The 16,502-nt window shown below is 42.6% G+C and overlaps 2 protein-coding genes across 5 annotated transcripts; one reads left to right on the forward strand and one right to left on the reverse strand.

Moving 5' to 3' along the window:
* The first annotated feature begins 576 nt into the window (after positions 1 to 576).
* LOC119729287 (ankyrin repeat domain-containing protein 66-like) lies at positions 577 to 3,574 on the forward strand. Of its 3 annotated transcripts, XM_038201899.1 has the most exons (5): positions 577 to 697; positions 1,215 to 1,420; positions 1,752 to 1,980; positions 2,325 to 2,500; positions 2,591 to 3,574. In XM_038201899.1, exons 2-5 carry the CDS (start codon positions 1,267 to 1,269, stop codon positions 2,665 to 2,667), a joined length of 636 nt encoding a protein of 211 aa, XP_038057827.1. In that variant the 5' UTR covers positions 577 to 697; positions 1,215 to 1,266; the 3' UTR covers positions 2,668 to 3,574. The 3 variants fall into 3 exon arrangements, with proteins under 3 accessions (XP_038057827.1, XP_038057826.1, XP_038057828.1); XM_038201898.1 differs by having other exon boundaries at positions 2,325 to 3,574; XM_038201900.1 differs by having other exon boundaries at positions 583 to 719; positions 2,325 to 3,574.
* Positions 3,575 to 3,579: 5 nt separating this feature from the next.
* On the reverse strand, positions 3,580 to 16,445 carry LOC119729281 (HBS1-like protein). Of its 2 annotated transcripts, XM_038201889.1 has the most exons (19): positions 16,248 to 16,445; positions 15,306 to 15,374; positions 14,626 to 14,802; positions 14,040 to 14,216; positions 11,757 to 13,580; positions 10,933 to 11,224; positions 10,392 to 10,518; positions 10,017 to 10,145; positions 9,613 to 9,719; positions 8,909 to 9,026; positions 8,568 to 8,789; positions 8,305 to 8,422; positions 7,728 to 7,796; positions 7,384 to 7,488; positions 6,913 to 7,003; positions 5,889 to 5,997; positions 5,672 to 5,772; positions 4,999 to 5,143; positions 4,417 to 4,635 (listed from the first exon to the last, which is right to left on the reverse strand). In XM_038201889.1, the coding sequence occupies exons 1-19, from the start codon at positions 16,288 to 16,290 to the stop codon at positions 4,624 to 4,626; spliced, it is 4,035 nt and encodes a 1,344-aa protein (XP_038057817.1). In that variant the 5' UTR covers positions 16,291 to 16,445; the 3' UTR covers positions 4,417 to 4,623. The 2 variants fall into 2 exon arrangements, with proteins under 2 accessions (XP_038057818.1, XP_038057817.1); XM_038201890.1 differs by lacking the exon at positions 11,757 to 13,580 and having other exon boundaries at positions 3,580 to 4,635.
* Between the last annotated feature and the right edge of the window lie 57 nt (positions 16,446 to 16,502).

Raw genomic sequence — 16,502 nt, forward strand, 5'->3', positions numbered from 1 at the left:
CTTTGTTCCCAACCCGGCTATACCAACCCGTCTCCCACTTATCTGAGAACGACAATACCTTTGACATCCTAATTTCACTCTTGGAGGAACCAATCTCATCTAAATGAAGTTGTAAGTGTCACATATCAGACAAATTTCGACGGAACATTTTTTTATCAAGGCAGTGAGTTCCTTTTAACTCACTGACCCATACCTACGGATTCTTTTGAATCCAGCGGCTGATGATTTTATTTACAAGCCAATAGGAGAGGCATCTCTGAATGGGATAGAGCCATCATTTCTCTCATCTGTGTCTCGAGCACCTCATCAGAGAATTTGTATTTTTCCTAAGTTTCTAGAATTGGGAGCATTTATTATCTGGGGTCTTTGGCAGTTTATTTGGTCTGCGCCCCTAGCCTTCACCTTTTTCATACTACATGGGGCGAAGTGGGGATGAAGCGGGGATGGGGCGAAGTGGGGATGGGGCGAAGCGGAGATGGGGCGATGTGGGGATGGGGCGAAGTGGGGATGGGGCGAAGTGGTTAGGGGCGAAGTGACATGGGGCGACGTGGAAATGGGGCGAAGCGTCCGACACCCAACAATATGGCCGCCGACTCGGACAACCGATCGCGGATAAGTTTTGAGATGTTCACGTTGTTTTTCTTGTACTTGTAGCCTCATTTTCAGTTAAAAACCGGTTCATGTGGCAAAACAGAAAGTACGTAATTTGAATCCACTTGGTAAAAGTACAAACATGAAGAATTTCATATTTTGAAAATGAATTTATTCTAGTAGGCCTGGGTGCCCAGTTTCCGGACTAATGAACATCATGCAAATTGCAATATACAGTTAGCCCAAACGGAATGCCTCTGGCCGGCCATACTCTACTATCACAAGCTATCCGATTCGTTAGTGAAAACGTCATACACGCGCGCGCAGCACTGATTACTAGCGCCCATTGGCTACAAACGCTCGAGCTGCGTTAACTTCCGGTTCCGATCATGCAGAAAGTGCTGGAGGTGACGTCACACTAACGAACCGGATGTCTACAGAGCTTGGTAGTAGAGTACGGCCAGAGGCATTCGGACTAGCAGCAGTAGTAGTACTACTACTAGTAGCACTATAGTCTAGTAGTACTAGTATGTCATGTATGTGAAGTTTGTATTGTGTAGTTAACTTGAATAGTTTATAATTAATTCAATAGGCCTAACTGAAAGTCATTTACTCTTTCACAGAAACAAACAGTAACATAAATGGCTTGGAGAGCGTTGACCTGTGACCTTTGATATGGACGGCCCCATTATGAGTGAGGTGCATGAGGCCGCTGCAGCAGGGGACAGCGAGCAGATCCTGAACTTGTTGAATCTTGGGAAGTATGATGTCAACCAGAAAGATGCTGAGTGGCACGATAGAACACCGCTGCATTGGGCTGCAATCAAAGGTGAAAAAGCTTTTAAAATGCTATTTTTGACTCTTTTCTGTAGATCTTACCTTAGGCCTACTGCATCATTGCATGTTTTTAAATTTATCAATACAAAACTTGCACTGATTTCTATTCAAAACACATAGACCTAAAAAAATAGGCATAATCATGGAGTCTGAGTTTTTTTTGGGGGGAGGGGGTTGGTGGTGTTTTATTTTCATTTTTTGTGGTCTTTTTCTGTAAATCATGAACATTAATTTCAATTTCAAAAGGTATTAGGCTATTTGGTGGAACTTTACAAATTTTTCCTGATGATTTGAAGTATTTTATTCCTGCTGTATTATGGCAGGTCATGCCGAGAGTATCCGTGTCCTTGTAGACTACGGTGCTAATGTTGATGCTGTCACAGACAGTGGCTGGACGCCAGCGCATTTCGCAGCAGAGATTGGCAAGATTAGTGCCCTCAAGGCCCTGCATAAGCTTGGAGCTAATGTTGAGATTCAGGACAGCTGCGGTGATACGCCGAGGGACGTAGCCACTGTCTATGGGCAGACGGAATGCGTGGAGTTCCTCAAATTGTGAGTACATGTATACCAAGTATTTTAATAGTGGTTTTGTCCTTCAATGGTGGAAATTTCAACCCACTAATTAGTACCTGTGCTACATTGTATAACATTGTGTATTTTCACTGAATAATCAATAAAACAGTAGAGGGCGGTTTCAGGCCCTACAGTGACTAAAGGGTTAGACACTCTACATACTCAGTGCTGTCGAAGAGCTTGCAAGAAAAATATCACAAGCTGACTCAGATGGAAACCCACGACCTGCTTACTATGCAGCTGAAATGGCAGCATTGTGTAGACTTTCCAAGGAATGGGCTCCACTAAACATCTTGTGGTTTATGTCTTTCATCGCTACGCAGGGCGGAGTACGAAGACAGGATACAGAGGGAGAGGGACAAACAAGAAAAGCTGGAGCGAGAAGAAAGAGAAAGACAAGATGAGGAGAAGAGGAGACGGGAGGAGGAACTGAGGATGCAGCGGAAACAGGAGGCGGAGAAACGAGCCAAGGAGAAGGGCAAAGAGAAGGGCAAGAAAGGTGGAGGGAACAATGGTGGCAAGGGGAGGAACTTGGCCAGCGTGGGAAAAGCTATCTTGCTTATGGGTGGCAAGTAGCATGGCAAGAAAGGCGGAGGAAACAATGGTGGCAAGGGGAGGAACTTGGCCAGCGTGGGCAAAGCCATCTTGCTTATGGGTGGCAAGTAGCATGGCAAGAAAGGCGGAGGGAACAATGGTGGCAAGGGGAGGAACTTGGCCAGCGTGGGCAAAGCCATCTTGCTTATGGGTGGCAAGTAGCATGGCAAGAAAGGCGGAGGAAACAATGGTGGCAAGGGGAGGAACTTGGCCAGCGTGGGCAAAGCCATCTTGCTGATGGGTGGCAAGTAGCATGGCAAGAAAGGCGGAGGGAACAATGGTGGCAAGGGGAGGAACTTGGCCAGCGTGGGCAAAGCCATCTTGCTGATGGGTGGCAAGTAGCACAGAACTATTCTACCAATGTTGAAGGCATGAAAAGTTTGTAGTTGCAATTCAGTCATGAAGGCATGGCCTCAATGACTGTGCTACATGAGAGATTTACAAAACAGAGAAGAGGTGGCCCAAATCATACAGTGCATTCTTGGAGAAATGAGACGTCCTGTTTTAGTCTTTGGCAAAATGGTATTCATTTTTCTTTAGGGAAAGGCGGGTGGGTGGGGTGGGGTGGGGTGGGGGCATAACCCCACCCCACTCCATATTGTCCAGTGTCAATGTGCACAGCTGTTTAGAAGTACGTTATTCATTGTTATCATTCTCATTGTATTTAAATTTAAATTTGTTTAAATAATTATGTACATGTATTAAGTACACAAAAGCCATCCTTGGAATTTCGTCCATTAAATACATGCACATGTATAGCGAATACTTTTGTAGATTAATGTGTGCTGATGTCGGGATAGTTTTGTAAGAGATACTTTCGATACATTCAGAATTATAAACTTTGTAGGAAATAAAAGTAGTGTGTAGAAGATTTTGAATATATTTTAAAAAGTAGAGTTGTTTGTATCATAAAAAAGAGAAAAAACATTGTTTGTTGAAAATCTATGATAAAGGCAAATAAATAACTACAGTAAACAAAGTAGATTTATTGTCTTAATTTTTAGGAAAGCTTCCTTCTTTTATTACACATGTAAAGACACTGTATTTCATGTGCGGCTATCAATACGCCAAATATATTAAATCAATATATTTAATTCGCTTCAGCACCAGTTCTCTGGGTACATTAAATGACTTCCATAATCAACTATAGATACTTTGGCGCAGTTAGGCAAATTCTTGTCGTTCTATTTTGTGAAATATTTGTGCACTTTACCCTCTGCCGATTGATTAAATACGCATAGCTCATTGTAAGGATTCGTTGAGCTTATTAATAGAGGAAAAATATAGACAAAAAGGAAAATTAAACAAAACCCAACCGCAAAAAGGCTTTGACAAAATAAAACTGCATTTAAAATGGAGAGGAACAAAATAAATGACAAACAATAAAAATCAACAGAAAAAAAGTGTGGCATGTAATATGCCTTTTATACAATAATCACCACAAGTTATCAATCTGAAGTCCATTTAATGGATTGAAATAGATCATTATTTTTGACATTTCAATGCCTTTTAAATTTCATTGCCCGAGGACGGACAAGTATTGCATTTCTGGAAGAAAACAACTGTAAAGGATCCAGTAAAAACATCATTTTTTTTTTGTCAACCCCAGTTTTGTCTCGAACTTTAGTTTACCTCACGCTCAAGAGCCAAAATTTAAATGGTTAAACGGTTCTTTGATGTTTAAATGAGGCAGAGTTTTAAATTAATTAATCAAAAATAAGGTTTATGGCAAATTCAGTGTCTCAATTTAACCCTTTGGTGTACAGACTGTTTGGATTAGATGCACAGATTATATTTATTTATTTTGTAATATTTTTTTTTGGGGGGGGGGGGCAGTTGCGAGCAACCGCCCTGTGCATCAAGGGGTTCATATAAATACAATCTGGCACAGGTGGCAGAAAACCCTACTTTATGCACCCATTGCAGCAAGTCAAAGATTACAGAGCATTCCACTGCAGATTAACGGGAGCCAATGCTTCAGGGAGATTGAGCAGATTCTCTGGGTCCAACTTTCAAGTTCTGTTTCAGCTACCTCTTGATCTGAAAATGAAAATTGATAACGCAGACAAAATCTGAGGAATATTCATGAATAAGTTAATATATAGGAATGCATTGTCAAATGCCGGAAGAAAGCTAGAGACAAGAAATTGAAGCAACATTCAGTTTTAGAGGCGGACGGAAAACCGTGATATTCACACGAAAGCAACTTCAAGGCAGAGAATGAAAACAAGTCGACCAGGTTGGGATTCGAACCCTGGTCAAGAAAATACAACAATGTACCACTCTTGCAACCTGATTCCCATGTATATATCAAACCCATGTCAAAGGTTGCACCCCCATCAAAGATATTAATAAATTGACTGAAGTCACTCTGAATCTGTCTCCAAGGACCACCATGCTTACCTCTGTGACGACTCCTGCACCGATGGTAGACCCACTGTAACGAAGCATAAACCGGCCCAAGTCCTTGAAGTCTTTATACAGCTCCAGACAGACTGGCCGGCTGGTCTCTATGTCTATGATGGCATTGCTCTGCTTCGTCAGACACCTGTTAGCAAGGTAATACAGGGATATAACAATTCAGGGCTCAGTGGTTAGGGATGGCCAAGTTAATCACTTTGTAACCAACAATCCAGACACAAAACGTCGACTTGAAAAAAGATCAACTACAGCAGCTATTCGAAACAACACCAGAGTCTCGTCAATGGAAAATTAATACATGATGTTCGTCTGTCTAAAAGGAAACATATTATGGTCAACCTGACTGTCTCCTTAATCTATTGGGTTTGGTACGACACTTGACCATGTCTGAAATGGGCGTAAAAGAATATGCGCGAGACTTTAGAGATAAAGATCTAGAGCTATGGATGCAGAATATAGAATCCAGAGTTTAGGATCCAGGGGTAAGGATCCAGAGGTAAGGTCTCTAGCTACGGATCGACAGCTAAGGATCTCTATTTAAGTTTGGTAGGTCAGTTGAGACTGGCAAGACATCAAATTGCTGCACCTGTCTGGAGTCTACTGAGAGAGACAATAAGACTGAATGACTGACAAACAGTCAGGCAGACACACTTACTTTGGCCTCTTCTGTAGGACTTCCCCGGTACTCTTATGTAGTGTACTGATTAATTTACAGATAATGGCTGGTTCACTGACAGTCTGGTAGTGTAGCAACACCTGCACTCACAAAAAACAAAAAACAAATTGTCCAAATGCCACATTTCAAAAGTAAGACCACATTTTGTTTTGTTTTGGTGTTCTGGATAACATCGGGGTTTAATAGTCCAACTTACTGGGAAGCCTTTGGTGACTGGTACATCCAAGTTGAACATGATGACTCTGGCTCGGAAGCGACTAGCGACTGGGATTGGATGGTCTACACTACACATTACACTGCCAACACTGTAGGAGAAAGTAGTAAGAAGGTCAAGTTGGGGAGACAGCGCAAACATTCATGCGTGATTGTAGTTTATACAACACCTGAATAAATCCCCGTCATCTGATTGGTGAATTGTAGATCACGTGACATATTATTATTCGGTATAATGCACGGTGCGACCATGCGTTATACCCATGCGTTATACCGTTTCACTTTGCGCTTGTTCCATGACGCGGTATTTGCGTGCAAAATGCATGCTGGTGTGCGCGTTCAGCGTAGCGCGTATTGTTCCAAAGAGCCAGCGCTACAGCGTTGGGTTCAAACATTTTCGTGAAGGGGTAGTTCAGCATCTTTAAAATCAAAATAAATTGTAGTTTATAATTTACCAATCAAATGACGAGAATTTATTCAGGTTTTGTATAAAACAAATAACGAATGTTTTACGTTCGTGCGATGGAAAGAATAATTTCATTCGGTGACAGATTGAATGTTCTATTCCACTCGGCTTCGCCTCGTGGAATAGAACATTCAATCTGTCACCTCATGAAATTATTCTTACCATCGCACTCACAAACATTCGTTATTTGTATAATAACATATTGGGCTCTGATTAGAAGAAAAGCCTTTGCCTCAACGACGACTTTTCGTTCAACTTGATGTATATTGTCCTACACTGAATTATCTACCCTTTATTTCTTATGAGCTGAAATAACAAACACAAATGCATTTGGATGCCTCAGAACTAAAAAAAACTTCAGACAAGGAGCTTTGCGTTTTACTTGCAAGTATTCATTAAACACAAAGGACTGTGGAGTCCCTATTCCCTCGTGCAGAGTTGTGAAGTGTTTGTTCTCTTCACCATTGAGAAGGTTCTTGTGCTTGTCCATTGGGCCCATTGTTGGGATACTTCGGGAAACAAACATTTGCCCATGACTCACCCAATGTTGCCTTGATCTATGCCGGTTACCACCACTGTTGCATGGTCCCCTGCACAGGCCCATTTGGTCTCCTCCTCATGGATGTAGATACCTTCCAATACAAAATATTGTACAAAAAAACTCTCATGAAACACCCGTTGAGAATTCAAGCGAACAATATACACTAGTTCCCTTTTTTTAAGAAGATATTTGTTCACATGAGAACAACCAATCCCTAAACTGGACCAAAAGGGAAAACAGTAATGCATTTTCTTTTTACAAACATGAAAATGAAAGACAGATATTCAGGAAGTTTTAAAAAGTGGTGTCCCTTAAGCAAGACATTGACTAACTTGAAGGCTAGGAACATATGGCTGGAAAGCTCAGTTTGATGAGCTAGAGTACGATGCTCTGAAGGTTGCAACTTTAAACCCAGCTCAAGTCAATTGCTTTGCTCAGCCTCATAAATACTGACATAAACAATGGTCCCACCTCGCACTTGTCCATGTTCAGCTGTTGGCATGATGACAACTCTGTCTCCAACTTGCACACCGCCCGATTCTATCTTCCCAGCGATGCTGATACCTGCACCCATACCTTAAAAATAAAAGGTTTTACAAAAAATAGTGATCAGATAAGTGAAAATACAGTTTTGTATTATTAGGATGTAAGGAATTTACCGTATGTTATCTAATCTGCAATTTCTCCAAGCGTTTATGAAACCATTACTGAATGGACTATAACACAATACACAGACTGCTTACATTATTTGTTTTCATGTAAACTGGCAAATTGTTTTGAATTTTCAGACTCTTTCGGCCATCTTTGAATCATACCTTTGAAGACATCAGATACGCACTGTCTGTAAGCCTTGTGAATGGGTCTCTTAGGAGATTTCAAACCGTCTGAAAATGAAACCGAAAAAAGAGATCCACTTTGTAAAATAAAGTTTGACGAAGCAGCTAAAACAGAAAACTTGGGTCAGTGAAAGCAAGGAATCTAAACAAACTTTATAAATCATGCAGAAGTGTTGAGCTAATTGTAGTGGAGATGTTTCTGGACTCATAATCAGAGTAGTCGCAAGTGCTGCTTTCTGTAATTTCTAGCTGAATTTGTATGCTTTTTAGGGTGGATAATAAACTTGAATTTGAATTTGAATATACTTTAACACTTTCTACCTGTCAGTGTGTCAGTCTTGTTTTCATATTTGAGGGGCTTAATGGGGAATGGGGCACATTTTTTCAACTACATTGACGGGATTGGCAGAGATACGCAATGCGAAATTGAGGAGCTTCCACACATGATGAGGGATGAAGACACCTGGCGTGGCGTTGTGAATGGGATCTCGGTTGTGACCGCTAGATGATGATGATGATGATCTTGTTTTCCACTGTCACATGATCAAAGCCTTACCTATTGTATCAACTAGGGATGGTCCGTTGTACCATTTAGTCAGAGCTGGTTCTTTGGCCTTGTCCTTCAGGTTTTCACCCGTCAGCCCGCTGCAGGGAATGTACTGAACATCCGATTCCTGTCCAGATTGGAATAGAACTTTCAATCAAGTGATGCAGAAATCCAAGAAAGTTGTTAAAACTTTATTGTCCTTTTGTCCCAACCTAGCTCCCATAAGACTGTGGGCATTTACAGAAGGTCATAACAAGCCAACCTCCACTCACCTTAAACCCTGCCTGTTTTAGGAATTGTCCCAGCTTCCCCACGATCTCGTTGAACCGTTCTTCTGACCAGCCTACCGTGTCCAGTTTATTGATAGCCACAGCCAGCTGAGTGACCCCTAGTGACCTCACCAGGAGGGCGTGTTCTCTGGTCTGACCACCCGAGTCAAAGCCCGTCTCAAATTCCCCTCTAGTGGCGTCTACCACCAAGATCGCCACGTCGGCCTGCCGAGAAAACATTCAATGCAGATGAAGTCAAGTAACCTTCTCTTCAATATTTGGAGGCATTTTTATAATATTACTTTGTTAAACCTCCCCCCCCTAAACAAGGTGCGTCTTAGTACCTGTGCAGCTCCTGTGATCATGTTGGGGATGAAGTCTTTATGACCCGGTGCATCTAGGAGAGTTACTGTTCTGTTAGGAGTCTCAAAATTGGTTAAGCCTACGTCCATGGTGATTCCCCTACAATAAAAAGACAAAAACACAATTGAAATAAAAAAGTAAAGTGTATCAATTCGTAAGATGGAATTTGCATCGGGGTGATGCAAATTCAATATTGGGTTATGCCCTTCAACGACGTATTTTATAAATACTGTATACTCAGTGTTGCCCCCGAATGATTGCGAGAAAAGAGCCTGATTACATTGTACGCATATCAACGGCCCACTAGAAATACCACTTAGGAACACATGTTTCTCTAAATAGAACAGGTTGAAAACAGGTGTTCCTTACATAATTGACAGGCATGCAACTGGGAATTAAAAAAATGAGGACATTCCAAACCACACAAGATTTTCTACAGTATTTTGCAATTTGTAATGGCATTCCTGAGAAGTCAAAAACAAGAAAATCAGCGGATCCGAGGAAAAGTTGCACGCCTAAATTGAATGCTCACTCAGGTTTCAGTTGAGAACACTGCTTGTTCATACTGGGATATAAATTGGGACCTGACATCATATATGAAGACAGGCAATGCCCTCAAGGCTTCTGAAATTGTGTTGCTTTGCTGTATCTGTTCAACTTACACAGTGATGCAAAGCACACCAACCTTTGCCTCTCCTCTCCCGTCTCATCCAGCACCCAGGCATAAGCAAAGGATGCCTTGCCTTGCTTCTTGGATTCCTGCTCATACTTGTGCATCTGTCTCTGGTTCACCTGAGGTTAGAGGTCAGAAAGGTCAGAGGTTATCCAACCGACCTGCTCAATGGACATGAACTCACTCGTGTGTGTGGTCATTGTCATGCAAGAAAAGACGCGCCACTAATTTACTTTTTTGGTCCACCAATCAGTAAACTACCCACAAGATACGTTTTGATACTCTAGACAACAAGACATGGAATTTCAGTTTTTAAACTCAGAAATGAATCAGTAACTTGAACAGAGACTAATTGAATGTCAAAGGTCAAACTAGCTTACCCTGTAGTAATACTTTGACAGTGGTATTATTCTTACCTGTCCTAGTAGATATAATAAATGCCCCATTAATGTTGACTTGCCAGCGTCCACATGGCCTATCACCACCAGGTTTATGAGTTGCTTGCCTTCCTGTCGTTTGGAGTACTCTTTGGATATGTCAATAGTCTGCAAATAGAAAACATTAATCAAACTTGACTTTGGTCAAGTGTTATATTTTTTTACATTATACATAGACATGTACAGTGGAAATTTGACTCTTTTTGGCAGAAAGCAAAACGTGTCAATGCACACTTGTGCATATTCATGTGAAATTTGTGCATACCTAATCATTACTTATATTTCTTACAAATTTAATTAGTTTTGGACTTTCGAACATGATTTGGGGTATACGGGTATATGTTTATTTCCTACCCCGGCCTTAGACGTCTTGGATTCCCTCCGTGTTGATGCCAAGGCACCAGGTAGTACCGCTGACGACCCTGCCATGACAGTCAAGTCTGGAGCACTCATCACGGTAGGAAGCTTGCCTCTGGATTCACTGAGGTCAAAAAGGAAAACGAAATACAACTGGAGGCAACAGCAAACTAGATGACAAGAAATCTCAGTGGATCGAGACTTCAGGTCAAGCTTTGCCAAGCACATGAATTTGCTGAGCATAAAATACAGGTAACCAGCCAAAATGTCATGCACTTTATGCTGCTTAGGAGTGGTTCCCTGCTGGGTTTCGCTGAACAATATCTGCTGCTTAGCGAGTTAACAGCTCAATGTAACTGGGCCCTGGTATCACACAGATGATGGCCCTCTGAAATAAATAATGGACAAAACTTGGCAACATTTTTATTACTGTACTAGCTGTTTTACCATGACTTTTGAACAGAATGTCTCAATTTCTCGAACAGCATAATGTTCTTTACTTCTGCCAAGGTTATTTGGATCCAGGAATATAAGTTACCTTTTCATGTTGCCATCTGTCATACCATCCAGGAAATCACCCCTTAATCCTGATTTCCCAACCGCACTCTTCCTCCTCTTGTCTCCGATCTCGGAAGGCAAAGGGACTGGCCCCAGTACGAATCCCTTCCTGGCTCCCTTAGAGGGCATGCTGAGTTTAGCCACCTCAGGGGCGATGGAAGCCACTGCGGGGTCATCTGCGCTTGCTACAGCAGCAGCAGCTGCCGGCAAAGGCCGCTTGGTTCTGCCTGGAGAGGGCTGCTTCTTGGGTGGTTGTGCTGTGGCTCCTAGACCTGGCGGTAAAACATGGCGGGTTATGGATGGTACTGTGGTTAGGGTCAGTCTGGGCAACCACAACCCAACAAGTATACAGTGGAAATAATTGAACCTTACTCTGGCTGTAATTATTAACCAGACAGCACGTCACGCCTATGGAGGATGCAAAACCTGATCAGCAACTTAAGATTCCAAATGGATGGAGTTGGCAGATGAACTTTAATCTACGGCACTTGTACAGAATGAACTGGAAATTTCAAAATTATGTTTGTTTTATTTTCCCCAGCAATTCCTGAAGGGTATCAACCGAAGCTACATCTAGCAAAACCTGTAGCTTTCCATGGGAATCAAATACAAATGTACATGCATGTTTTAACTGGCGACACTTGCTGTTCTCACTGAGAAACAGTCTGGGAACACAAAGTGATTATGGGAACTCTGTCTATGTTTGAACTTATACTTTAAGGAACACGCAGATGTTCCTGTTAGGAAAGCACTGCTTCAAAAGGATTATTCCGAATGGAGGAGGATTGTTCCATACTCTCTTACTTTTGCTATTGGTGTTACCAAATGCTCCCGCCTGCCTCTGTCTTATGATGTCATCAGGAGAAGGAGAGGAGAAATCAAATGGAATGATTTCATCTTCGTGATCCGCTGTGCCTGTGGTCCAAGACTTTTGTCTCTGGTACAAGAACTGCCTGTGCACAGTGGGCCGAGAGTGCTGTCTCTGGACGACGTACGAGGCAATCCTGACCCCTTGCTGATCAGACAGTGCTTTTGATTGGTCAATAAACTCTGTGCATAGTGCCCTTCCAAATACAGAGGGATTAGCCAGCAGACAGTACTTGTCCTGCCTTGCACGCAATTTGTGCAACTTTGACAGAGGTTTCGTATTGTTGTTAGTAGGGTCAAGGGGATATGTAGAGTCATGAGGTTCGGGACTCAGAAGGTCGACTGGAGATGAGCGATCCAGCATCAGTGCAGCCCGGGACTGGAAACCAGGGGGTGTTGGTACCCTAGTCTTGGAGTCACTTCCGACAATACCAGGCAGTGGTTCTTCTGCAGACACAGGCCTAAAACCTGCAGAGTGTTTCAGAGGTAGATGTTTGCATCCCGTTGGGAATGTTGGTCCTTTACTTGAAGCTTGAGTCAGCTGAATTTCAGGATCTGTGAGAATTGTGGTGGAATGTAAGGAGTCTGATGTCTTGGCAGTCCGATCTGACTTTGACATAGCTGGAATGTTTTCAGAAGTTGGTTGGTTGACTTTCGATGACACTGTGGCTGGTGCTTGGTCTTGGACTCCAACAGCAATGGGCTTGGTAGTCAAGGAGCTAGGAAAGCCAAGTGTGGATTTTGTGCCAGGAACTTGGGACAGGTGAGCAGTGGCTAGGCTTGACAGTGAAGAACCAGCTGGCTTTGAGAAATCAGTTTTGGATTTATCATGAGGTCTGCCATCTGCAGAGGACCTGTTTGTGCCAGGGAGGTCCAACTGAGGGGTAGATGACAGGTGTGCTGATGCTAAACTTGACAGTGAAATTCCAGTGTTACCAAGAGAGCTTGCTGGAGGATAATTTATTGCTTCTTGTTGTGGTCCAGGTGGGTTTGATGAAAGCTGGGCTGATGCTAAGCTCGACAAAGATGGTTCACTCCTTGGGCCAAGCCTCAGAGCACCTTGACCAGAGGGTTTCGCAGCTAAGGGAACATTTTGGAGACTGCCTAGACCCAATGATTGGAATGGCTTGGACTGAACTTCAGTTGGGTTTGCAGAGAGATTGGCAGAGGCTAAATCTGAAAGAGAGATCCCTGCAACTGGCTTCAATCCATGACCTCCCTCTGGAAAGCTTCCTTTGGTTGGGGGTTGCCTCGGTGGAGTAGAGCAAAGAGAACGTTGCGGCAATTCAGACAAGGACCGTCCTGACAAAACTCCCCCGCCTGCTGTTCCCTTGGTTTCACCCAAGTGTGACCCAGCAAGCTCAGACAGTGACAGTGACCCCTGACCTTGGGCTATACTACTTCCTCTTGGGGGTGAAGAAAGATGAGCATTGGCCAAAGCGGACAGGGGCAACGAAGACATTGGCAGGACCCCTGCATTTGCTTTGGCTGGGGCTGGAGAAGGGAATAGTTTGGGGGAATGGTGAGCTTCAATAAGATCCGCAAGGGGAAGTTTTGATACTTTTGGAGATGGTTTTTGATGTGGTACCTCTCTGGATTTGATGACATCTGAAAGGGAACCTGAATTCACATTTAAAGCAGAATTTCTGATGGAGTCTTCAGATACTACTTCCTGACCCTTCATTTTTAATAAACCATCAGCTTTCTTTTCAAACTCTCCTCCAACAATTCCTTGTTTCTCTACTGTTAAATCACTAACTCCTTACCTTACCATAGCCAAAGGATGCCGAGCAATGCATGATGGGAAGGGTCGTTGAGGAACGAGGTAGAGATGGCAGGCGAGAAAGGGCCAAGGAGAATTATGAAGGAGAGAAAGGGAGAAAAAGATGGGCATTCTATTAGGTGAATGGTAAAAGCATGCAGGCGCTAACTGTGGAATAGTTGTTCCAATGTTTATGAAATAATTCATTAACTGACCCCTCTCACTGATCTCTATTCTACAGCATAATAATAGCAAGGCTGACAGTTTTGAAACAAAACTAAATGGGAATTTTCTGTACCTTCAAAAAGTTCTACTTATCAGAGATTTTGAAGTGAGTTATTTCCATGACCACTGGAATACTGACCAATGAAAGAGGAGAATATGCTCATAAATATGCATGAGGTATAATAATACACTATATTTCCAACCAGGTGCAATGATGCCAGAGCTCTACTCACCTCTCTGTGTTTCCATGTTGTTATTATTCCCTGCACTGCTCTCCTGCTGGTCTAGGAGAGCGTTCAGCGTCTTCTCAAAGTTGAAGTGGTGCGTCACGGCCATCTCTATCATGGTGCGCTCAGGAACCGTCTCCCCGACCACATTGCGGACCTCCTCCAGGCAGGACTGGAGCTGAGCTGAGTTGAAAAGAAAGCAAATGAAATTTATACTTAACATTCAGTTCACATTTTTCTTTTCAATTTACAAAAATCTGGGAAACATTTGATGACTTTTAATCCTAGCTGTGGCCAAGGGCTTATTAATTCTGCCCAATTCATGCCCTCAATTGATGAAGAAACATGATCTTGTGGCCTTCCCTTCATTTTTTACAATAAATAAAAATATTGATATATAACATTAAAATGTACGTATACATTGTGTTCTCTGACATTCAATTGAGACATTATGACCAAACTAGCAAGTCAAAATGAAATATAAATTTGTATAAAGATAATGGCAATTCACGGACATTAATTTACAACACGGTTAATAAACAATCCTATACTGGAAATAAAAAAAGAAGAGGAGAAATTTGACTCATCTAACCCTCTTCAATATCCGAGAGTTGTGGTTTCTGGAAGTTGGTGGGATCACTGAGGGACCTCTCAGAGTCTCTTCTGGCCAGATCCGCCTCCTCCTCTCGTTTCAAATCCTCCTCCCCCTCCTCAAGAAAGGATGCCAACTGGTGATGCTGAAGGCTACGTTGGAAGATGAACTGCTCAGCTACAGGAAAGGATGCAAGGATGTATCACATTTTATCCAGGAGAAGGAGAAGCTACAATTATTATCAGGCAAAAATTTGCACAAATCTCTGTTGAATTTCTGGATGACTGCGATGTACATGCATAAGCCTGCAAAACGCAACAAGAGGCGTCAGGTGTGAAACTCTGTTGGACTAAGTTGCATTGAGCAGTCAACACTGGTGCATAAACGGCTGTTTAACCTCAACGATCTCCATCCAGCCAAACCCCAACACAAGGGTTCGGTGGAGTCCAACGGTTTATGTGTGCAGTTGACCATATGGTGTTGGACTTTGCAAGGATGAGAAAGGTTCCTAGTAAATCACTCTAGGGGGTTAGGGTTATAAGGGGCGATGGGAGCTAGACTCATTGAACAATGCCAGTACTGTTAGAATCTAGGTAAGCTAACAGCAACAGACTCTGAGACAATTAGCTTAGTACATGTACTAAACGTAGAGAAGCATTTTGGTTCATTACAAAGAATACCTGTAGATGGAGATACTCCATAATCGTCCTCCACTGAGTGTCCATATACATCATCGTAGCCTTCATAATCTGTTTAAAGTAGTAAGGCAATCAGTGTTTATAACATTAAATTGCCTTTAAAGTTACATGTAGGCTTATGTGGAACTTTTAAGTTTACTGTCGATCATGTCTAAGGACTATCCCAACTACATCATAAAAAACATCTCATCTTGCTGAACCATGAAACACATTAACAATAACATTTTTTATCACTTTCTGAATTAAGCCCTGGTCATGAGTTAGCCATATCATGGTCTAATCCATTTTTTTCTAACTACCGTAATTTTCGGAATATAAGCCGCGCGGAGTACAAGCCGCAGCATGCAAAAATCGTGTAGGCTAATTGCAGAATACCCCGCCACGTGAAAATTACCCCCTAAAAAAAAATGGCTACACAGTCGGAAAATGTTGCAGAAATGTCCAAAGTACATGTAGATGTCGGGAAGTGGATACGCGAATACAATATACAGGGTGGAGTTGAGCGCACTGGAGGGTCTAAAGTCGAGGGTGCTATTTCCCTGTAATAACTTTTAAAAAATAAGTAGGCCTAATCTAGCTGGAGTTACCCAGCCCTGAGTTTTATCATTGGGTTGTTAAGACAACCCAATGATAAAACTCAGGGCTGGGTAACTCCAGCTAGGCCTAATCGTGCTAATACGGCAAGCAGGGACAATGTAAATACTGCAAATGCAATTGTGCCGGAAAACTTCCCCTTAACGTGATTGAGGTAACTTACCCAAGTTGGGATATTAATATAATTTTTAAGCTTAACCCCCCCCCCCCCCCCCCCTGCCACACCCATCCCTTCCCCCTCCGATCTGTCGTAGTGGCACGACGCACGCACGTCGGTCTGTCGGCGGTTCAGTCTGTCAAACATTACACAGCTTTATGTGGGATACATACCCTCCCCATAGTCCATTCCCCGGACATTCCTATGTCTTGACATCTTCGTTTATGTGCTACGCCCTCGCACACTGCAGAAAAATACCTAAAAAGTGAGTTTCTGTACTAAAATGTTTCGAAGAGGAAAGAGCGATGTGGACTTCAGGGCCCATATTGGATGATGCATTGTGGGAGACTGAGTAAACTTGCTTCAAGTCCCATAACATTTTTTGGATTGACGGCATTTACACACCCTGCAGTTGAACATTGAGTTTT

Source organism: Patiria miniata, unplaced genomic scaffold (genome assembly GCF_015706575.1).
Source record: "Patiria miniata isolate m_02_andy unplaced genomic scaffold, ASM1570657v1 HiC_scaffold_20, whole genome shotgun sequence".
In the NCBI taxonomy this organism is placed as follows: domain Eukaryota; kingdom Metazoa; phylum Echinodermata; class Asteroidea; order Valvatida; family Asterinidae; genus Patiria; species Patiria miniata.

Excerpts from the sequence above, each read along its gene's own strand:
- LOC119729281 (XM_038201889.1), bottom strand. The coding sequence starts at position 16,290 with ATGTCAAGACATAGGAATGTCCGGGGAATGGACTATGGGGAGG. Across the intron at positions 10,146-10,391 it reads CCAAGACGTCTAAGGCCGGG|ACTATTGACATATCCAAAGA; the intron begins GTAGGAAATAAA and ends TTCTATTTGCAG. Across the intron at positions 5,144-5,671 it reads GTCCTACAGAAGAGGCCAAA|GTGTCTGACGAAGCAGAGCA; the intron begins GTAAGTGTGTCT and ends CCTTGCTAACAG.
- LOC119729287 (XM_038201898.1), top strand. The coding sequence starts at position 1,267 with ATGGACGGCCCCATTATGAGTGAGGTGCATGAGGCCGCTGCAGCAGGG. Across the intron at positions 1,421-1,751 it reads GCATTGGGCTGCAATCAAAG|GTCATGCCGAGAGTATCCGT; the intron begins GTGAAAAAGCTT and ends GTATTATGGCAG. Across the intron at positions 1,981-2,324 it reads TGCGTGGAGTTCCTCAAATT|GGCGGAGTACGAAGACAGGA; the intron begins GTGAGTACATGT and ends ATCGCTACGCAG.